Source organism: Miniopterus natalensis, chromosome 14, assembly GCF_054644295.1.
Source record: "Miniopterus natalensis isolate mMinNat1 chromosome 14, mMinNat1.hap1, whole genome shotgun sequence".
NCBI lineage: Eukaryota > Metazoa > Chordata > Mammalia > Chiroptera > Miniopteridae > Miniopterus > Miniopterus natalensis.
Window position 1 is genome coordinate 49,917,547 of NC_142094.1, and position 23,478 is coordinate 49,941,024.

A 23,478-nucleotide genomic window follows, 5' to 3' on the forward strand; every position below is an offset into this window, starting at 1 on the left:
GGGCCATGAGCAGAACATTATTATTAAACAAAGGATGAAATGCTTAAGCCGAGATGACTTCCCCCCCCAAAAAAATGAAAGTCAAGCAGACTCCATTTCAACAGTTTTCAATGCAGGAATTCCCACAGCCCCATTTGATTGCAGTTTGTTGAAAAGTTTAATGTTTTTGTAGGCAATTCATAATTTCCATGTTGAGCAGCCTGAAAGGAAGAGAGCTGGAGCCCAGTGTTGTTTTTATAGTGGGATGGTGGGAACTTTTTTTTTTTTTCATCCCCAGAAAGGATATAAAACTGAAGTGGAACTATTGGGAAAATGTGGCGTGGCTTTCCAGCCAGTCCCTAAATCCGAGATGCTTCTTTCTTTGGGTCTTCCTTTAGGACCCAGCAGAATAAATAGAATTTCCTGCTGCTCAATGTCTCCAGGAAGGAAAAGATTTTCCTCTAGGCTCTAATAGTACCCAATTTCCTTTTGCTTCCCTTTATTTATTTATTTTCTCTATTAATAAGGACCAATTGTGGAAGATGAAGAGAGACCTGGGAAATCCATCACTTTTGGAGGGGGTTAATAACTTCCTTTAAAAAATCCTGACATAATACTTACTTCCCCACAAGGAACCCCGTTAGCCTGAATGCCAGTTAAGATTCAAGGGACAGGCATGGATTTGCTGGGACCCAGCCATTCTGTGGGATCAAGTTGCATTGGGCCTAGGAGGTTGGGGCTGTCACTGCGGAGTCCCTGCACGTCGCTGGAACTGGGGTTGTCTTCCTCCACCATCTGGATTTGGTTAGCTCTCTCTGGGCAACGGGGCGAGTCTCATTTCCTCCAACCAGTAATGTTATATAGGCAGTGATCCTGGGCTGCCCTAACATAATTGAAAATTATGTGTATCGTAGGCTCAGAGCGCTGAAATGTAGGCTCGTAAAAATATGTGGTGCAGGTAGCCCGCGGAGATTGGATATGGCACACAATGAAGCTTTTATGTAAAGTAAGAATTATAAGTCTCTGCATTAATATTGCATTATGGGTATGATCATTCTTGGGTGGGGTCCTCAGGGCAGGTCTGTCATGTTAAATAAAGCCTAAATTTCCTAATCCTGTGGAGCTGGTACTTGGATGCAGTCAAATCAGTCGTGCAGATGGCCAAAGATGAAAAGATGTCCATTAATCCAACCTTCCCCACTGAGAATAGCAGGAGATATAGGTGTATGGTAGACTCCGCTTGGCATTTTTCTTTGCGGGTTTTTATGAGATGGAGGGGTGAGTGTTGGCAGGTGTCCATTTTGGTCGGCCTCAAGGAAATGACTCTGTTGAGTGGTTTTGACCAATGAGGCCCGTATATTTATGTGGCAAGTGACATTGGGCAGAAGACAGGATGAGACAGGGCAGAAGAGATTCCCATAGCCCTCTTGCCTGGGTTATAGGGCTGAGGGAGGCCATGGGAACATTTACTTCAGTGGTTGGTACTTGGGATGATACTGCTCCCAAATAAGGTATTGGAAATGGTTTGACTATAATGGTTTGATTATAAGGGGTGCCTGCTGATATTTCCTGTCTGGAGGCCTAGACTTCTGGAAGTCTTTCAGCACTTGGGGCAGCCCCTCACCGCCCCATCACAGATAGGACAAGCTCTTCAGTCTATAGATGAAAACCGGAGGTCCGTGGAAGTAAAGGCTTTTGTTGTTTGGTCTTGGGGCAAGTTACCAGTACTAGCAATGGAGTATTCTCAGCACAGGATGCTTCTAGATAAACACTCTGAAGCAGAAGTCGTTCCAACCGTGTGTAGCTCTAGGTTGGGAAAATGACCGTGCTCTTGGCAGGTGACTCGTGGGTTAGGGGCTTTCATCTGCAGGTGGAACTGAGTTGGGTTTTAATTTTCCAGATGGTTGTATCTTTGAGGAACCCATGGAGAAGCTTGTGGTTGGCTTTGACCCCTTTCTGTCACATGGGATTTGAGCAAACCCTTCCTTCTTTCTGGACTGCCCTTTGCTGTCCTTTCTGTTGAAATCTTTTCTGTGCAGCCTTCCCCGGTCTCTTTCTCAGAAACGCTGCTGTCTTCTTGGCATTCGTGGTCACCATTTCCTGGGTCTCGGCCTTGGCTTTGCCCCGCTCTCTCTTGACTCCTTGACTCGGGTGGGACCTGGCTCCCTCATGCATACATAAGCCCCCTGAGGGCAGACATTTCTGTCTCCATAATGCCCAAAGCAAGCTCTAATCACCAAGTAAAATTTTTTGTAGGATTAGCATTAAAACTAGCCTTTTTTCCCCTTTTTGCTGTGGGCCTTCGAAAAAAGTCAAGATGGCTCCTTATATACCGTCCAACAGTAACTCATGCCTTCATCAGTTGGCCTTTGGAGGTACAAATTTGGCCAGTACCAATGTCCTTGTTAAAATCTTAGCAGTGTCTAAGTTCTGTTTAGCTCTCTGAAGTTGTCCTGAGTGAAGCTGCTATAATGTCACCAACAAAAGTCAAATGCGCGGGACTTGCTTGTAACTAAAAGTCTCGATGACCAGGCAGGCCACCTTTCCTCAGTTTCCCTCACCTGCCCAATGGGGAGTTGGATCAGTTGATTGTTTTGACAGAAGCAGCTCCCTTCCCTAGTGCCATGTGTTCATTGTCTGCCTCAGACAAGGGTGGAGGTAGACATCATTGGCTTATATCTTTGTTTTTCTCTCCGTGGTAAATCTGTATGTATTTAAGAATTCCTCCAGCCTTCTGAGATGAGGGTTTACCTTGCATTGTATCCTGTTGGTGCATCTTTTACCAGGAAATATTTTTGTACTATAAGCTTTGGGCTTGGATGAGGAATTCCATTCTTGCCCTACTTGAGTAACTTCCAGTAGAGGACAGTTATGTATACTCAGGCATTTTAGAAACGGAGGTTCCTGAAGAGCAGGCTCAGAATTGATGGTCTCCTAGGACACTGGCTGGAGACTCCCCGATTGCTCTCTTCCTCCGAAGCTCTCTGTGTTTCTCCCCTTCTTCTGTCTCCCCCCACCCGCCGCTCCTTCTAAATGAGGTGGTGCTGATGAGATCATTCCATCCGAGCCACCTATAGCATGAATGCTAATAATATTGATGCTGTGTGCATGTACCTATTGAGCATGAACTCCAAGGAAGAACCGATGGGTGTTGATGGTTTTTCTGTTGTTTATGTGATCTGCATGCTTTAAGGTTTTCAGTTTCTGATGTGTGTATTACGGACTCGAAGAGTTCTCTCTCGGGGTAGCTGTCTTGCATTTCTTTGCTAAATTCATTTTCCATGTTCGTTTTGTTTGCTCTCCAGTATCTGCAGATGAAATGGCCGCTGCTTGATGTCCAGGCGGGGACCCTCCAGAGCAGACAAGCCCTCAAGGATGCCCGCTCTCCGTCGCCGGCACACATTGTCGTAAGTGACCATACAGAGGCTATCGCTTCCTTTATTGGGGGTCGGGGGGAGATGAAGAAGATGCTCTTTGGTTGATAATAGGCCTTGTTTATCAGTCTTTCTTCTTTTTTAAAAGTATTTTGTTCGGCATACTCTTGGATATGGTTTACATCTAGAAGGTACTTGCTTGCTTCTGTTGGGCCTCAGCAGTTATTACCCACCTGGAAAATTTCCCACCTGTCCTCTCTCCTAGCGTTGGGTTAGAGTCGAGCTTCGTGGGCTCCAGTGGGCTCCAGTTAATAGGCACAATCACCATGGTGTGCGGGGCAGACTGGAAATGGTATCAAAGGAGTTTTAAAAACTACCATGCCCCAAATCTTTCCCAAAAAGTCATTTAGGGGAGGTGAGTGGCAGAGGAGGGAATTAGGAAACTCAAAAGCGTGCCCCCCCACCCCCAATTTGTCTTAATTGTTGGAAAGGAACATTCTACACTAACATTAGTAAAATATCTTCTGGACTGATTGATTGATCCAAGAAATAAGCTTAGAAAGGCTTAAATTAAATTTAATTTGTACGTCCATGACTTTGAAACACGAGGGTTTAACACAGGAACCACTTGTTTGTAGTACAAAGAGACTACAACATACCGTGTGTGTCTGCATATATTTTTAATGCACTTTCTAAGGATTTTGTAGGCTCTGAAAGTGGAATTTATAAAACAACCTCTCAAGAAGATAGCTCAGCCCTATTAGAATATTCTCTTCTCTATATTTATATCATGAGCTGGACTTGATACTTTTGAAATAATGAATGGAAGACATTTTTATAACAAATGTATGACAGGTAGAATTATGCAAAGCGTGAAACAATTCATGTACTTTTAATTTAAGTATCACAAAAGGTTATTCATTAATATATTTTGCCTCTGTGCTACCTGTAATTTCTAAAAATGGCAAAATAATTTTCTTAAGTAGAAAAATCTCAGGATGCATTGGGTCAATATTCTGGCCAACTGCCTCATTGTATAGCTTGCTATAACTGAACATATATTATTTAATGAATATTATGCCTTTGTTATAGGAATATTGAATATATATGTGTGTGTGTGTATATATCACAAGATAATATATTCCTGTAAAGCTACATGTTGGGTCATTGTTTGTGAAAATGTCTTATGCATTTTTGTTATAAATGAGGCACATAGAAAGAAGGTTGACATTCTCCGGAAACTTCCTCCTTTCTAACCCCACAGTAGAATGGATGCTCCTAATTGCACATGCTCTTACAATGCCAGGGTTTCAGGGCTGGAAGTGACCTTAGATTAGGTAGGCCCAACCTGCTCTCAGAAAAGGAAACAGGCCCAGAGATGCCTAAGTGAATTGCCCAATGTCACACGCTGTGTTCTGTTAGTGGCCAGAGCAAGGACTGGACCCTGCTCTCTGCTCCTTTCTGGGGCCTTGTGGAATGTTCTCTCCTAGGGGAGAGAAGTAACTTTCCATGGCAGGTCCTGTTTTGCTCACTATAAATCGGGTCATCGTCAGGGCGGCGTCATAGGTGTAAAGAGATTGTTGGCTCAGGGTTCTGATGCAGCTTTCTCCTAGGAAAGAGGATGCCGTGTTAGACAGTATTTTAACAATACCCCAAGATTTTTAAAAAGTGTGCTTGTCACAGAGACCTTGAGGGGGAAATGAAGAAGCCCATCCATTTCACGTTTTCCTACCTCCCTGAGTTTCCCAGTGTGGGTCTAGGCTTTGAAATTTCTTTCTCTGCTTTTTGGAAACGCTTGCAGGACGCGCCCACATTTTTTTATGTACAGAGAAAGGATGTTATCTTTAAAATCTCTTGGAGGCCTCTTCTCTCTTTGAATGTGGAGAGAAGATATAATTCTTAGAAATGGTTCATAGTGGACACAGCAGCTCATCGGCATGGCACGGAGGCCCACGGGCCTATAGTGGTGAGCGTGAGTGGGGGGATTTGTCCACTGGCAGAGAGTACATGATGGGCCTCCTTCCCCCCAAATCCCATAAGAACACATGCCACAATTTAGGCTTTTTAAGCACCTTATTTTCATTTGCAGAATTAACAGTCTGAGCAGTTGTTAAACCAGTTTTTTTCAGAGCCAGCGTGGGTTTTGGTGAGGAATGCAGTGAGGGGACTTTGGTTTTTTTCCCCCCTCTGCTCTTTATTTGAAGGCGTGTTTACTATGGCAACCACTTTGGAGAACACCACCCTTTAGATGGAGACCCTTGTCCAAAGGAGCCACAGCTGGCAACTGTAATAGGATCTCTTGTGCTTTCTGCTCTGTTCCTGGGGACCTGGGGAAGGGCCATCGCTTAGAGGTTATGGGTTGGTGGTGGAGGGATGGGCTCTGGGAGCTGGAGAAAGGAGAAGGGCCATAATTTGGACAAAAGGAAACCAAATTTGTGAAATACTGAATGCTTGTGGCAGCTGACTGGTGTCTTTGGTTATATGAGTCAGCCCTGTAATTGTGCATTTCTGCAGTCTTCACCTGACCCTAAGGGGTAAGGAGGGGGGACACTGGGCGCTGGGGGTGGGGTGGGGGGTGGGGTGGGGGGCTATTAGTAGAGGGAGATGGGAAAGTAGGGTAGAAAAAGGCTGGAGGTTGTTGGCCACATACAGCTTTTGGGGATTGAGGAGTCTTACACCTTGGGACTACATTTATGATGGCATTTTCATTAGACATAGAGGGATGTGCCGACCAGCACTGGCTTGGCAGGTGTAGGGCACCTGTATTGGTAAAGGAGGCTTCTGCATTTTGGCTGCTGTGCCATTTGGCCCAACATTGGCCAGAAGACTGTGGTTCATGTTCAGATTTACTGACGAATTGGCTCACTTTTCTCCAGACACTGGGCTCTTCCTCACATTTTATTTTTCCTTCTTTTAAATAAAATGTTGTCACATCACAGGGTTTCATCAGACGTGTTTCAAAACAGTCGTCTAAGGATTGCTTCCTAATTTCTGCGAAATTCAGATTGACTGTGATTTCTGGGCCAAGCTGTTTCATAATGATTTCTAATGTTTTCTTTTGAAAATAGAGAAGTGTTCCGTGTTTGTTAGTGATCACTGGAGACTGTAACTATCACAGTCTGCGAAGAAAGTAACTTTTCCCCAGTCCTTATTTGGGGCAGAATTCTCATAGGGGAATTAAAAGCATTTTGTTTGAATATTTTAATCTGATTGAATTTTTTTTTCATGTGGTATGTGGATTACCACATTATAAAAAAATTGATGTGTAAAATAAATGTTTTTAACAAGTGGAGTTCAGTTGACCAAATAGTATTTAAATTGAGAAGCAAGCCCCCACAGACTTTAGTTCCTGTAACGGATACAACGTCTTGTTTATTGGAATCCAGCGGCTCCTAATCTGTGTTTTAAAGAGAGGAATTTATCCCTCCGGGATGACAACGATGTCTTGATTTTGGAAAGCTAACCAAAACGTAGGAATTTACACAACAGATCCATCTCTCCCTCCCTCTTCTCCACCTTCCCACTCCCCCCTCCCCCTCGAAATTCATCTACTTTCTAAAAGTGTCACCACCACCTCCCACAAGGGCCAGATTCTTCCTCCCCTTCCCAACCTCCCCGGTCCCATTTTCTAATTCGCCTAAGTAGCTCACATTTCTTTCCTTGTGGTGGCTTTCAATTTATATTTTAAATTTTTTGCCCTTCTCCCCCTTCCAGAACGAGTGCCAGGCAGCTGGTGGTGTAAGTGGCCGAGCCTGCGGCTTGGCCCAGCTGCCCCCAGCGGCCGGTAAGCGGTGGGGTTCGGGGCTGCTCCCCGGACGCCACTCCTGGTGCCTTTGCTATACAAAGACTTTCATTTAACTTCCTTTGTACCCAGCAAGAAAAGATTCTGTACCAAAAATGGTGGTATTTTGGTACAGTATGTATCTTACAAAACGGCAGAAGGCTTCAAAAGCTCCTACCATTTTATCTTGGGGGTTTCCCTTTGAAGTGGGTGCGAGTCTACCTGAGGGTGCGTTTCCGAGCCGTTCTCGGCCCGTGAGTTTTGTTGTGTAATGAGCACTGAGCTGTGGGATGAGAAAGCCGCCCGAGTCCCGAGGAGCAGAGCCCTCCAGACTGGAGTGTACTTTCTGTTGTTGTTGCTGCTTAAATGCTGAAAGCGAGCGGAAAACTCTGAAACACAGCGCGATGGTCGGAACTTCAGACGAGCCTCTGCCGTCTGCGGCGCGCGTTTCAAGGAAGCTCAGGGCACGGCGAGCCTTTGCTTTTTGTTTCTGAAGAGTTCCGTGGGTGGAGGGGACCTAGTCCTAGTTAGTAATAAAAAGCTACTCAGAGAGCATCCTCTTGGTTCTTAAATATAGGGTGTCTTCCAAAAATGCATACACACTTTAATAGCTGATAACTCAATTTTGAAAATGAACTGTATGTTACTAAACACTGACTTTATAATCATTCAGAGTGTGTATACATTTTGGGGGGACAGCCTGTACGTGTGGATGTTTTGATGGGTTACTTGACTTGCTTGGCATGCTTCCGTCCTTTGGCAGATGCCCATTGGTAGTGGGTGTGTGCCAGGAAGCTCTGTTGCTAGCTGAGGCCCAGCAAAACCACTGCAGCCCCTACCTGTGTGGGAGTCATTGTCCCCTATGACCAGGAAGGTGGGACTCCAACTGAGAGATTGGTGAGGATTATAGGCCCCTTGGGGTAATGGCATTTAAAATGGCATTTGGACGCTTCCTTGGAGTTGGCCAGGTGAAGGAATGAGAAAAGGGGTGGAAAGTGGCAGGATACTCTAGGCAGAAGGAAACAACATGGTACAAAGGCCCTAGAGGAAAAACCACACAAAACAAAACAACGTGGCTGTGAGAGAAGCAGAAGCCAGCTACGGTGGCAGCAGGTCTCGAGGGCACAGGGAGAGTGGCCTGGGAGGGTAAGTTGAGGACTTGGTGTTTAATCCTAACCATTGTGGGAAATCATTGAGGGGTTTGGCTTGTGTTAAGCTGATGGCAGCAGGGATGGTGAAAGCGGACAGATTTGGAGGGGACATCAGCACTTGCTGATGGGTTGGGTATTGATACTGAGGGAGAGAAGGGAGTCAGAAGTAGGTGGCTGGAGAATGCCATTCACTGAATGGGGAATATTAGAGGGGAGCAGGTCTGGGTAGGAGAGTTGTCATTTTAGTTTTAAAGTTTTTATTCATTCCAGCTTTATTGATATATAATTGACATACAACCTTGTGTAAGTTGAAGGTATACAATGTTTTGATTTGATACACTTAGGTATTGTAAAATGATTGCCGCCATAGTAGTGTGAGCTAATACCCCCATCAGGATACCTAGTTATCATTCTCTGATGGTGAGAACATTTAAGATCTACTTTCTTAGCAATTTTCAAGTATAAGTTATAATCACCATGCTATACACTAGATCTCCAGAACTTAACTCATTTTTTTAAATTGGCAGTTTGTGTCCTCTAATCAACATCTCCCCATTTCCCCCACCTCCTAGCCTCTGGTAACCAGCATTCTACTCCCTATTTCTATGAGTTCAGCCTTTTCTAAGTAATGTCACTGTTTGTCTTTCTTTGCCTGACTTATTTCACTTAGCATAATGCCTTTGAGGCCCATCCATGTTGCGAATGGCAGGATTTCCGTCTTTCTCGTGGCTGAGTAATGGTCGGTTGTATATACACACCTCCCACTTTTTCTTCATCTGTTTATCTGCGGATGGACCCTTGGGTTGTTTCCATATGCTGTGAATGATGCTGCAGTAAACATGGGAGTACAGATATCCCTTCGAGATCCTGTTTTCATTTCCTTCGGCTGTATACCCAAACGTAGGTTTGCTGGGTCATATGGTAGTTCTCTTTTTAATTTTTGAAGAACCTCTGTACCGTTGTCCATAGTGGCTGCACCAATTTACATTCCCACCAGTAGTGCCAGGGGTTCCCTTTTCTCTACACCCTTCCTAAGACATGTTACTTGTGTTTTGATGATCACCATTCTAACAGGTGTGAGGTATTAGTTCATTCTGGTTTTGATTTGCATTTCCCTGATGATTAGTGATATTGAGCACTTTTCCATGTACCTGTGGGTACATTTCATGTACCTTCTTCGGAAAAATGTCTGTTCTGTTTTTTTCCGAGAGATTAAGATATTAGATCTCATGAGCCCCCAAAGCAATATGGCAATAAGAAATGGAAGCAACCCAAACTTTTAATTGGCTCAGGAGTAATGTCAGTTACCATATGTCTATCCATTTATTTAGAATGTGTTTAGGGAAGGGTAGAGAACTCTTCCTTTCCTTTAAATAAGTAGTTGTAATTGGCTTTCTCTTGGTCTTGTGTTCACGGTCACCTCAATCATTGATTCACATTTATTGATCTGTGATCACAAACACTTAGTGGTTCTTTACCACGTGGGAAAAAGTGTTGTGGACGTTGAGGGAAAGTGGAGTCAGTGATGAGTGGTAAAATAGCCAACCTTCATAGCAAGTGAGCCTGTAGCACTTCCTGGGTGTCAGGCATGGTGCGTTACAGATGTGCTCACTCAGGAGGTGAAGTGTTGGTGTAGTTGTGGGAGTCAGGCAGGATGTGACAGAAGCCAGCCTGGCCCCTGAGCACACTAGCTTCCTAGCCCCACGGGCCCCAAAGACCACGAGTAAATGGGCACAGTGTGGTTCACTGAGGGCTGTGGGGGCAGGCACCCACCCCAGCTGGATGGGCGGTGGGTCCCAGAGACCTGCTCGCTTCCCTGGCTGCGGCTACTGCAGAGAACTCTACTGCAGAGAACTCGGGACACACTGGGAAGGGAGGGCCAGGTGCACTGGGGGACGTGACCTCTCACGGGCCAGGTGAACTTGGGGGATGTGACCGTGCGAGCCTGTGCTGATTTCCTAAAAGCTTTTCCCTCCGCAGTCTCCACTCTCTCCTCTCCACACGCACTTTCCCCTTGTTTTTTGTTTTTGGTTTTGTCTGCTTTGCTATGACTCAGCCAGACTTTCTAGAATACTTGGCATGCATTTCCTAGCAGCGACTGAGTCAGAACTTTCCCATTTCACAGACAGAACCGTGGTGAGGGTGTGTGTTTTGCCTAAGGATGTAAACCAGCTGCGAGCACTGCAAAGTTTATTATTTTTTTTATAAGGGGAGCTACGAGTTTCTAACGCTGAGAGGCGGCTTGTCCTCTTCTCGGGGAAGTGCTGGTTGGGACCAGGGGTGCTTCGGAGGGAGAGGGTGCAGCAAAGCCCAGGATGTAAGAGTCTGTGGTTAAAAGCCCAGGCTTCCTTCTCTGCTCCCAGCAAGGACTCCCTGGCGAGGAATCCTGAAGTGCTTGCGGTTTGGGTTCATGGTGTGGCGTCTGACCACCATGGCGATGGAAAATACTCTACCAAGAAGAATTGTGTAAACCCTGCCTGGCCCTTCAAATTAGAATCACAAGAAGTTTCACAACCGTGAGATCACATGTCACGTCAGCCACTACTCAGATGTCGTCTGTGGTCCATACTGTTCTTGATTAGAGAGCTGCGCATTTGTCTCCTGTGTTCTGTGTCCTTTTGGTATAATGCGGGCCCTTAAGGAAGCTCTGCCTTTCCCCCGCCACGAGATCCCTCTCTTGGCAACTCTCCTCCCTCGGTGTTCCTGTCCTGTCGCACGCTTCCCGGTTACCCACCTTGAAACACTGAAGGTCGCTACTCCCTCCCCTCCTTGCCCAGTCGTCTCCTCACAGTTGTCCCCAATTGTAGTTCACGCCTTCAGTGGGCTGATCTGAAACTGTTCAAGGGGGCGAGTTGCTAATTTTCGATAGAAAATCCTTCCTCTAAAGTTAAGTGAAATTCATTTTTAAAGGTAGCTTTCCTCATTCGTAAAATGTACGTTCATTGTAGGCAGTTTTGAAAACCAGCCCATCCTTTTGTCATTCAGAAATTACTTCGTGAATAATGTGGTGCAGTGGGTGTCTTTCCTTCCAGACTTTTCCCTCTGGTGTATCAGTATTTATAGTCGTTTTTAACATCTTTGAGCTCATCCTAGTGCTCAGTAGTATTTCCAGACTTGTACTTATTTAAAATGAAAATTGATGTCATGACTAAGCACTTCTCCCATGTCACTAAAATTCTTTAAGGATTTTTGACCACATAACAGTCCATAATATTATCCCCCAGTTTGCTTAATCCATGCCCCATCAGTGGGCCTCCTGTGATGAATATCTTTGTCCCTCAGTTCTCCTTTTAATTATTTTCTTAGGGTGGATTCCTAGGAAAAAACCCAAGAGGATGCATTCATAAAAATTTCCCTATCCATGGCTACAAATGATCTTGAAAGGTCTCCATTTTTATAACTATCAGTAGCGTGAGAGTTAGACTTAACCACGATGGGAAGGATTTTAATGTGTCTGGGGAGTTGAACTCCACCTGGCTCCAGAAAGGAGACCCAAGCATCCCACCATCCAAATCAGCGTCCCAGGCCTTTCACCTTCAAAACACGCAAACAAAATGCTGACCTCGGTAGATTGTAAAGTCAGCTGATGCTACTGTGATTTTTCAGAGTTACGTATATTCTTTTTGGACACCTCACAGCGTAACTCCTTGTACGTAGCACATATCGGGGCGATTGTAGAAGTCTTGGCGTATCCTTTTATAACCTCAGATAAGTGCACTTTCTTTAGTTTTAGTAGCCCGTCTCTTAATGGCATATTACTGTGCAGATATGATTTCTTTGATGCTGCGCTTGACCTTGTTCAGGAATATGCCTCTGGATGATGTTTTTTGGGAAAACATACCTACTTTTCTCAATGATGCCTTTTGTTGCTGTGTTTAAGATCAGCCCACAGGAAGAGTGGGAGGCGGCCGCCTCCCGTCGGTCTTGACCGTTTCTCAGTGCTGGGTCTGGTGCTTGGGGAAAAGTCTTTGGAGGCTCTGGGCCAGCGTTTCCTGACATTTGTCTCAGGAGTTTTAGTAGGTTACTGGAAAAACGGGCTCCCTCCTAAAATAGGCCGAGGGAAGCAGTGGGTCATGCGGTCAGTGCGTTTCTGTGGGGCAGGACCTTGAGCCCTCTGGGCACGGGCACCTTCCTAAGGACGAGTCAGTCCTAAAGCGCGCGCCTGCGGAACTCCTCTCCCCTTCGGGGACAAGATTGGAACATACGTCGGAAAATTGTTTTAGTTTCAGCACCTGCTCTGTTTACCAAGCGTGGGAGCCTGTTTTAAATTAACATGGATCGGCTTAGAGCGCAGCTCATGGTTTTGCCTGTGTTTATTTTTCCAGTAAATAAAACAGAAGTGTTCATTTGGCACCCATCCTGTCCTGCTGTCGTTTCTCGTCTTGCTGATTAACTCTGTGTATGAGGTTTGTCTCTCCAACCAGACTGTACGTTTCTTATGGCCAGGGGGCCCCCTGGTTTATTTCTTTGCATGTGGCTTTCTCCCCACCTAGTGTGGTGCTCTGTTAATTAAGCAGAAAACCAGTTTCTGGTGAGGGACTGGAGTTGATTTATTCTGGAATGAGTGTCTTCCTCGCTGCCTTAGAGTGTTCAGAACGGTCCCGGTGAGCGCAGAGCTGGCCTGCAGGTCTACCTTCTACGTGATGTGGGGGCATGCTTTGGAGAAACATAATTTTGGGTTATGACACTGTGCGAAGTTTGCCAGTAACTTGACTGTCCATCCACCCTTACCCATTCCAGCTCAGAGGGGAGCGTGTCTAATCGCCACAGTTGCGTTTATGTGGTTTAACACACAAGCTTCAGAAGGTCAGGCTTGTAGGGTGTCTGTTGCTTTAAATCTTCGTTTAAACCAACTGTTCCTCGGGAATCCTGGGTTGGGGTGACTGGACTTTTTAAGAGAGTGGCCAGTTGGGAAATCAGCACTTGATTATTTATTATGGGAAATGGGTATATTTCAGCAATGACGTGATAGGGCTTAGGAAGTGTTTTTGTGATTGGTTTGTTCAGAGCTTGCGGGTCAGTTTTTCACCCGTTTCAGTAAATTAATATGGAGGGAACACTTGGGTTTCAGAATTGTCCCTTGGAGTAGGCTGGGCTCTACGGAGAGAGGGAGTCCAGAAGGCCTGGCTAGGAAAGTTCACTGTTATGTCCCTGGTGCATGTAGGGATGTGAACATACAGCGAGTTGCCCGGCTCCCACGGGCAGGAACGCCGTATTCAGTTATGCAGGTCTTTGCTCCAGCCCCAGGCTTTTCCCTGACTGCCAGATTCCACTTTCTTTTAGGTACCAAATAGACAATGGGAAAGTTAGCATAACGCCCAGATTCAAAATCGCTATTCCCACCCCTTCCGCACCACCAACCTGTTGCTCCCAGCCTTGAACCTGACAGTAAAGATGAACAGCGTTTACCAGTGGCATAGGCCCCAAACCTTGCATTCATCTTTAATTCCTCTTTTTCTCTCACGCCCCAATTCAGTCCTTCAGCCTGTCCGTTCACTTGTCCTATTAGCTCTGCCTTCCAAATGTTTGTGGAATCTGACCACTTTCATCACCTCCATTACTACCTCTGGAGTCCAGTCCACTGTCATCTCTCACTTGGATATTGCCGGAGTGTCTACACTGGTCTCCCTGCCTCCCACCCTTGTAGCGTCCCATCTTCCATCCTTGGTCCCTACAGTTTATTCCCACACTTGAGATGGCCTTTTAAATCCTTAGCCAGAGCATATCACATCCCTCTACTGAAACTCTGTGCAGGATAGATTTTGTCTTTTGCAAGAGACCCAGAGCACTGTGCCCTGTCACCTCATTGAAAAGCAGGACTTTGGGATTCAAGGGCTCAGAATGGAGAGCGTCAAGGCCAGTTGCGTTGGCTGGAGAGAGAGGGCCAGGGGGACAACTGGAGAGAACATAGGCTGAGTGAGGCTCCATTCATCAGCCCTTTGCCAGTGCGGCAGGATGTGGCAGATGTCTTGATCACAGCCCCAGTGGGGCCCAGATGCCTCCTGACTGTACCGAATCCGAGCCCCGCCCTTCCCTGAAAGTGTGCGGTCTGTCCAGCCGAAGCTTGTCTGCAATGAGAAGCTCGTGAAGAACTCTGAACAGTGTGATGCAATCTGTTTTCCAGCCAGAGCCTGCATAGCGGGTAGATCTGGGCAGTGATTAAGTGCATCACTCAGGCTGTTTAATAAACTTGAATGAGATGGGGTCACCATGTGTCCAAGCGCAGTGGACCAAAGGCCTCTTGTCCTTCCTGCGCCAAGGGCACAGCTGCCTGTTTCTCTCACTAGGTCGTTGTCTGTGTGGCTCAGGTGCTGGGGTCAAGAAACTAGCAAGTGTTCAAAAAGGCTGAAGCCTTGGCTAGCGTGGCTCAGTGGTTAGAGTGTCAGCCTGCGCATTGAAGGGTCTCGGGTTCGATTCCCGGTCAAGGTCACATCCCTGGGTTGCAGGTTCGATTTCCAGCTCCAGTCAGGGTGCATGTGGGAGGCAACCAATTGATGTGTCTCACATTAATATTTCTCTCTCTCACTCTCTCTCCTTCCCTTCCTTCCTCCCTCCCTCCTACTCTATCTAAAATCAATGGAAAAATATCCTCAGGTGAGGATTTAAAAAAACAAATAAAAAAAGGCTGAAGAAGGAAGGAAGGAAAGCCTACACCACAAGGCTTGGGACTGGACCCATGACTTCCAGAGACCACATCGGGTGCAGATGGCCCCATTATCAAGACCCGTCTTTGGACTCCCACCTCTGACGCTTGCCCTTCCTATTGCTCCTGAATTTAGGCCTGACTCAGGGACACACGTAAGATTCTAAGAGAAGTGTTTTTTCTCCCAGCCCTTTCAGACTCAAGGAAGAAGCCAACCTTGATGGGTGGAGGTAGAACATAAAATCTAATAAAAGTGTCTCAGTAACAGAAGGGGGGAGCAGGGCTGGGCAGAAGGACTCGCTGGCTTAACCTTTGGGATGATTCAGTTGAAACTCAGGGAAAAAAAAACATCTTTTTGGAAAGAGGTAGCAGCCCCCTTCAGCCAAAGCCTATAAATGAAGGAATGTCTGAAGCCCAGAATTGTGACGACCAAGGCAAGACATTGTCAAAGATCAAATTAGTGAGTTTGACTGGTAGAAACCATTTCCATTTTTAGAGTACAGCCAGGCATCTTTCCTCCCCTTTTTTCCCTTCAAGCCCCTTTCCATCCCCTTTTTACAAAGCACTTACTGGTATCTTTATTTCGCTTTCCTCTTAAATTATCAAGTTGTTTTCAGATGTTGAGAATAACACTACATGCTGGCCTTCCGGGATAAGAAACCAAGTGTTAAAATGGAGCAGAGCTGCATCACCTTTCCTGCCAACAAGCATCTTCTCCCCCTTCTAACTGTGGGGAACTAGCTACCTTTGCCCTGGTCTCCTGTTCTGGGAGGCGTGATAGGGCAGGGGGCAGGCATGTGATTTCTGCAGAGATACTTATGAGGCTTTACTAGGAAGAGAAGATGGAAATCTGTGGCTCTTTGCCACTAGCCTGACACACATACGAGCACGCACGCGTGCGTGCCGCCAAATGAAGGGCACACATTTGCAGAAGGATGGGACTCGTGTGGGAGGAGTGTCTGGATGACACCGTTTCATTCTGTGTAGCCAGCTTCCATCCTGGACTAGCCAGTTAGGAAGCCCACTAGCTTGGTGGTTTTCTGCCACTTCAGCCCAGTGCTGTTTTCCAAGTCTTAATCAAAAAGTTGTTCTTTTGCATTTTTAATTAAAAATGCTGGGCTGTGAACTGATGATTGTCTGGGGACGAGCACGAGCAGAACACACATGCCTTCTTTGCAGATGGGTTATTTTGTGCTGATCTGAGAGTTGCTTTCAGAGGGGGACGTACTGTGCAAACTTTGCTCCGACAAACAGTTTTTAGAGAGAGGTTTATGTGAAAAAACAAGCAGTTTCCATGGTTTCCTCCTGTGGTCATGGGGAATTTTGAAACGAACTTTAGATATTTTCATGAAATTCCTGTTTTCATATTTTTAGTTTTCTTTTCTGGCTGCTGTTTAACATACTCATCTTTGCCCTAAAGCTCTCCTATTGCTGTTCCTTAGGGCTTTGTTGTTGTTGTTAATCTTCACCTGAGGATATTTTCTCCATTGCTTTTCAGAGAGAGTGGAAGGGGGGGGAGGGGAGAAACAATTCGAGAGACACTAGGATTGTTTGCCTCCCGCTGGTGCTGGGCCTGGGGGCAGGGAGTGAACCTGCAAGCCAGGTATGTGCCCTTGACCGGCAATTGAACCCGAAACCACCCTTCCTGTGCACAGGCTGACGCCCTAACCACTGCGCCACATGGGCCAGGGCCCTTAGGGCTATTAAGAAACAGCCAGTTAATTAATGGTATTATCTGCCCTTTTTGTTGAAAAATGTGATAATAACCTACATAAATAAGAAGGTGCCACTGTAACCTCAGTGATCTCTCCTTATTAACACATTATTTTAAGAGCAATGCTTTCTTATGGACAAATTGGTGGCAAAATGGGCATAGAGGTGTGTATTTCTGTTTGTTTTATTGATTATTACAACTTTTCCATTTGATGAAGTTTCTATCCATTTTCCTTTAAAACACATCTGAACCACGGAAAGATCCTGCAACTCCAAAAGACTAAAAATCTGCTGCTCCGAGGACTTAGAGCCGAGTGCGGCGTTTGTACCTAGACTGCACGCTGGAGCTGGGCAGGTCCGCCTGGAGCATTGTGTTAAGAGGGAGTCTGAGGCCTTAGGGCCCAAGGGAAAGAATGAACCGGTTGTTGGATTAGTGTCGGCCACAGGTGAGGGAGCGCAGAGTAAGTCAGTAGAGGTGTCAGCATAAAACAAAAGCCAAGGAGGTATTCCATCACCAAAAAGGATTTACTCCAGAAAAAGCAAGGACTGCAGCCTGGGCGAGCCACGTGGCGGAGATGGAGGAAGCAGTTTATAGAGGGCAAGAGGAAGGTAAGAGGAGGAGCTCTTACAACCATAGAGCCCTGCAGCGACCAGGCGTCCCTCCTGCAGGCCTCTGCGGCGACACAGGATGTGAGAGCTCCCCCTACAGCCCCTTCAGATTTTTGTCTAGGTTAACCTGTCTGTCATAAATTTTAAGCCGCGTCACAGCTTCCATTTCTGCTTTAGGCAATCAACTTTTTGGGAAAGTGTCAGAAATCGATGGACTTCTCCCTACTGGATCTATCAGAGCCCAAGCAAACGTCCAGTAAGATGTCATGGTGAAGAGAATTCTTAGTGACGCACCACTTAAAAACACGTGCCCAGTGAAGTGATAGGAAAGAGGAACACTTTCCATCAGATCCAGGACTGCGAATGTGCAGGAAAAGGAACCTAGGCGTAGGATCTGGGCTGCGGCTTAGCCGTCTTGATATAGTCCCCTTAGGTCTTCCCGTGGGTGGGATGTCTCCTTGCTGTCCATAATCAGGAGGTCCTACAGGATGTGACAGGGACCAGGTGTGACGCGCAGATTCAGCCCACTCTTTGTGCATCACGCCTGTGATGTTTGCGGTGCACACAGCCGTGTTTCTGACAGTTACTTAAAAATGGACTGCAGGGGTTATCTTCTCATTTCCTTCCTCCCACTCTACCATTCAAAGTTGCATGATAAAAAATCAGATGTGTCTAAGAGGGTGATAATTTTAATGCGAGAGAAACATTTAATTTGGAATGTTTAGGCTTTTTAAAATTTTATTTATTTCTTAATGAACCAACTGCTTATTTCTCCAGTTTGTTTTTGGTGCATACCTGTGATGACTCTTGTCTCGATTTATTTTCCGCACTTTGAGTCCAGGCCTGATGTGAGACATAGCACAGCTCTCGTGCCAAACAGCCTCATGGTTAAGTTTTAGAACATGATTTGAAAAATATAACCCGTTGAGAGGCAGTAAGGACCTACGGTGAACTAGTGCGTGTTTGGACATCTGTGTGGAGTAAGTGAGTGAGCAGAGAGAGCGTTTGTCAAGGAGAGGGAGGGCGCATTGGCACGGGGAAATGGGCTGGGGTTCCAGGGGTGGCCAGCGCCGCGTACAGAGGCCAGCAGGGTTGGGTTTGGCCAAGTGTTCTGGTGTCTGGATGCCTATGTGAATTTCCTCCAAAGGTTTTCAGTTGGCAGCATGGAATCAGCTGGATATGCAGCCAAGGGTGGGGATTGTTGGTATCCTGTTGGGCCCAGGGGTGTGATATCAGAGGTCAGAACAGAAGCCAAGGAAGGAGCTTGGGGAACTTTCTGTCAGGCACCATCCTGGATCCTCAGTTCTAACAGGATTACACATTGCAGACCAGAGCCTTGTTCACTCACATTAGCTCCCCTATTCCTGGCTTTTCATTTAATCTCAGATTGAATCCTGGACTGGGCATGTTGAAGGGGAACTCTGGAGTTCTCTTGGTGTATAGCCCTTATTGTGGTAGTTAAGAAATGGATGCACTGAGAAATGGAGAGCTGTATTCAAAATCATGACAATACTAGAGGTTTACTGAGCACTTAATAGTTTCAATAACTTTACTGCTCTACTAATTTTACTAATTGACTGTTCTAAGTCATTTACATGATTGCTGCATTTAATCCTCACAGGCCCTTATGAGTTAGTAGTTGTTACTGTCCCATTTTACAGATGAGGAAATTGAGGCTTAGCAGAGGGGAATGGTATGGCCAAGGTCACATAGGTGGGTGGTAAGTGACAAGCTGGCATTTGAATGCAGGGAGTGTGACTCCAGCGCTGAGACTCTCACCTATAGGTGTTATATTGCTTCCATCAGGAACAGGGACACAGCCAGGGTGGGGCAGCTTCCCAGACACAAACCCAGGCTGTTGCCTTTCAGGCTACCCCAGGAAACTCTTGGAGGCCTGTCGTGCCCTTGTGCCGCTGTTGGTTCCTGTTGAGGAAGTGAGGCTTTGTGGGTTTCCGGGAGGAAAAGGTGTGAACTCATGGCAAAAGAAAGGAACAAACAAAAGAGATTTGCATCAAGATGAGCCTTCCCCTCACACAGTGTGTGTGTGTCTGCCAACTACAGGGGAGATTCCAAATCTTTTTGGTGAGTTACATTGGATGGAAGGGTTTTGTGCGCACTTTAGTGCCAGGCATAGTAACCCTAATTTATCTTTTGTACAGATTTGGATTTTTTTAAGTATTGTATTTTCCCAAGATGGTTGGCAGTTCTCAAACCAAAAATAGTGTAAGGTACATAGGATGCTATAACACACACACTCAGGTACCTGCCACCTAATATAACAATTATTAATTTGCTGTCTTATATTTCAAAGAGCAAAACTAAACCCATGTTTCCTTCCCTAGTCTGTGATCTTCCCTCCAGAGAGAACTACTGTTACAATATGGTGTCTTCCCAGTCCAGGTTTTTATACTTTTCTACACATATAAGTGGATCTAAAATGTATTACAATTAATGTGACTGGTTTTTAAATTTTAGGTAAGTGGTTTTATATTTCATAATACTCTACAGCTTGCCCCTCTTACACAGGATTGCACTTGAATTTTACCCACCTTGTACATTTAAATCTAGTCGACCCGTTTTAACTGCTGTGTACTATTCCATTGTATGGATATACCACAGTTTTCCCATTTCTGTATTGATAGTTATTTGGGTGGCTTACAGTTTCATAGGATTACAGATAGTGCTACAGTAACCATCTGTGGGTAGGTGTACATTGGCACAGGCATGTGTATAAGCGTTTCTCTGGAGTTCATACTGTTTAGAGGACTTGGTAGGATGTAAATTGCTGGTTTTCAACTGTAGTTCATAAGGCATCATCAAGCTCTTCAGAATGATTGGGCCAGTTAGTGTGTGACCAGTGCATACCACTTTCTTTCCCCACAATCTTGTCAACACTTTATCTTGTCAGACTTTGAATTTTTGCCAGTCTGATGACTGTGCAGTGACATCTTACGTTTTAATTTGCATTTTTATTTTTTTTTTTACTTCTGAGGTTGACAGTCTTGTCATTTTTTATTTTCTCTGTGTCTTGCCTGGTTTAATCCTCTGCTCATTTTAAAGAATCAGACAGTTTTTCCTTATTGATTCATAGGAGCTCTTCTATAAGCTGGAGATTTGATTATGTGTTGAAATACTTCCTCCCAGTCTGTGATGTTTTAAAACTTTCCTTAGATGGGTTTTAAATAATGAAGTTCTAAATTTTAATGAACTCAAATTCGTCTCTCTTCTCCTTGGTGCTTTTATTTTGAACATACTTTAAGGTGCTCCAAATTCTGCAAGCAGTTGGTGCAGGAACTGTGAATTTGATTGGGTGTCTGCTATCTAAAGTCACATCTAAGGAAATTACTTTTCTTTAGTAGGAATCTAAACCAGAGGATTAACTTTAAATTAGAATTTAAATGTGATTGAAACAACTCACTTGGAGCGAGATGCAGAAACTGGGTACTGGACCCATGTCTGGAAAATACAGGAGTGCAGGGGCACTAATAACTCTCGGTCATATATTAATGAGGTGCTGGGTGCCTGACTTTGGCACAGAAAGAAGCTTTCTGTATTTTCTCTCATTAATCTTCCAATAGTCCCTCTTGAAGTGGGTGATTTTATCCCATTTTAAAGATAAGGAAACCAAAGCTTAAAGAAGTTAATATACTAGGCAAGCTGCAGAGCCAAGATTCAGATCCAGATCTTTCTGACCATAGAGCTTGTGTGCTTCATACTGCATCCCATTGCCTGTCTGGAAGTGACTGGGAATTTGTTGGAGTTCCAATGTCATTGTATATTATTTTCAATTTGAGTCTCAAGAAAGAGGGGTAAGAGTGGAGGGCAGGAAGAAAAGGGGGCAGGACTTGAGCTTTGATAACAATCTAAAAACCCATCACTTAGGAGGGCAGTTCAAAATGAGTAATTCCGTGTTCATATAACTAAAACGTTAAAAGCCCAAGTAACTGCATCATGCGGGTCCGATGCTGAGTAATCATCCTCTTTATTATTGGGGTGTGTATGGGGGGCAAGAAGTCTGGGAAGCTGTTTTTGCCTAAGAAATTACCTTCCAGGGGACTCCGAGGATTTACATGACCACAAAAGCCATTTATTTCAAGCACACTGAGATTTCTACCACTTTGATCCCTAACCCATAGCATAATTAATAAATGAAATGTGCTGTATTGCAAGTTTTTTACAAAGTGTACTTTAAAAATGGCTTTTGGTCTGACATGATTCATTTGCCACTTGGAAAAGCATCCTCACTTGAAAAGGGCAGGCGAGGGGATGACGCCTGGTGGGCAGCCAAGGGCCTTTTCCTGGGACGTGGTCCCTGGTCCTGTTGGGCCCCGGAGGCGCAGGTCCTTCTAAACATCTCCCCAATTCCTCACCCACCAGGAAGTGTGAGGAGTCAGGAGGCCAGGACTGAAATGTGATCTGGTCTAAGTATGTCTAAAGACCACAGACCTCATAACCCATGAGGATCTTTTTATTTGTCTTGGCCCCTTCCTATCATTTGAGGAAAGTTGCTATGAGGAGGTGATGATAATTAGAGCAGTTATTGATTCCCCAAGCTGAAGAGCCAGACATCTGCCTTGGTTTCTTCTGCCCTCCCTTCTTTCCATCCTGCCAACCAATACAATATTTAGTGATTACTCATGAGGAGACAGGCCAGGAAAATATCAATAAGGAGGGAGATACTCATGCTTTCATGGAGCTTCTATTCTACTGGGGTGGGGAGGGAAAGGGAGGCACAGAGACCTGCCCAAGCCAGTAAACAAATGCTATGAAAAAAAAATAATTAAATTAATAAATACTAAAAGTAAAATAGAAATAAGTGGATATTTTCACCACTTATGTGCCAGATTCTACATATGTGACTTCGACCCTTACAACCATTTGGAGACCAGGCATTATTGGGGTATGTGGGAGGGAGGCAAGAAGTCTGGGAAGCTGTTTTTGCCTAAGGAATTACATTCCAGGGGACTCCGAGGATTTGGTTAACCCATTTTACAGATGAAGAAACTGATGCCCACAGAGAAAGGAAGTCACTTCTTCATAGCTGGAAAGCCAGACCTTTGCAGAATTCGCTTGGCCAGTGGCTAAGCTCTTCCTCACTGTGCTTGTCTTCAAACTGAATTCCGATGGAGGCAGGAGCTGTGGGTCAGGCACGCAGGAGAAGGGCCTCGGCCGGGGCTGCCGGAGCTGGATGGGGTTGTCAGGGAGGGCTCCAGAGGTGACACTGTGATGCTCACCACGTGGGGCAGGTGGAAGCTTCTGGCTGAAAGCAGTTAATGCTTTCAGTAGGGCCTTCGCAGGAGGAAGTAAATGTTACCTTTGGCCCTTAGGGAATCTGCTTTCAACCTGGATTCAGGAATAACTGGTGACTGCCCAAAAGGGCTTCCTTTTAGGAAACTAGGGAGAAGGGCCTGTTAGATAACAAATACGCCATAAAGGTATCACCCTTGGTTTCAGTGTCTCATGTTCCGAGCGTGGGGAGGCTGGGAGGCTCTGAAAAGGTCTTGAAGGAGCAGAGATGAAAGGGGTGGAGATCCCTCCATTCTAAACCAAGAGCCAGCAGTGGGAGGAACGCTGATTTTGGAGGGTGAGGGGGAAAAGAAGGTAGAGATGGTGAGTTGGAAAATGTGGTTATATACAGAGAATCGAGGGCAGTAGGACTTCCCTCTGTGGTCCTGCGGGACAGCTGACAGCCCCAGCCCCAGCTCCTGTGTATCCAATTTGAGCAATCAAGGGGGTCTGAGGGAGGTTGGAGCCCTGTGGCTTTCGAGTTCTCAAGTATACTGCTCCTTGTAAAAGTTCCAGGCTTGGGGTCTGGGAGTGTGTGTGCGTGTGTGTGCGCGCGTATGCGTCTTTCTGTCTCTCTGTGTGTGTTGTACCTTAATGTGGAGAGATGATGGGCTTGAGCCAGTGGGAAAGAGACCTCCAAGCACAGTGACAGGGTTTGATAGGAAGCAGCAGGAGAGCTTTGCTTCCTTGATTCCATCGCAGATCCTTGCACAATGCCATATGCTGTTGGATTCTGTGGCTGCTGCGTAGGGTGTGATTCGGTTCATGCCCGTTCTGCAAACAGGAAACGGGCCTCGCTGCTGTATATGCTTTTCACGGAGATAAAGTGTCAGGAGCAGGGCCCAAGTGATCACTAATGCGACCAAACCCCCATGCCCAGAAAGGGGTGGTGGCCAGGGAGAGAGCTTCGGGGCTGTAATTCCTACAATTAGCTGAGCAGTG

The 23,478-nt window shown here is 45.7% G+C and overlaps 1 protein-coding gene across 16 annotated transcripts in view; it reads left to right on the forward strand.

The window, feature by feature from the left end:
- Positions 1-23,478, forward strand: part of TCF7L2 (transcription factor 7 like 2) — a 186,496-nt gene that overhangs the window by 68,724 nt on the left and 94,294 nt on the right. For all 16 annotated transcript variants that reach the window (XM_087823944.1, XM_087823945.1, XM_087823947.1 and 13 more), the window contains one exon: positions 3,285-3,386. In XM_087823944.1, coding sequence (XP_087680070.1) covers positions 3,285-3,386 — 102 coding nt within the window. The remainder of the gene's footprint in view (positions 1-3,284; positions 3,387-23,478) is intronic.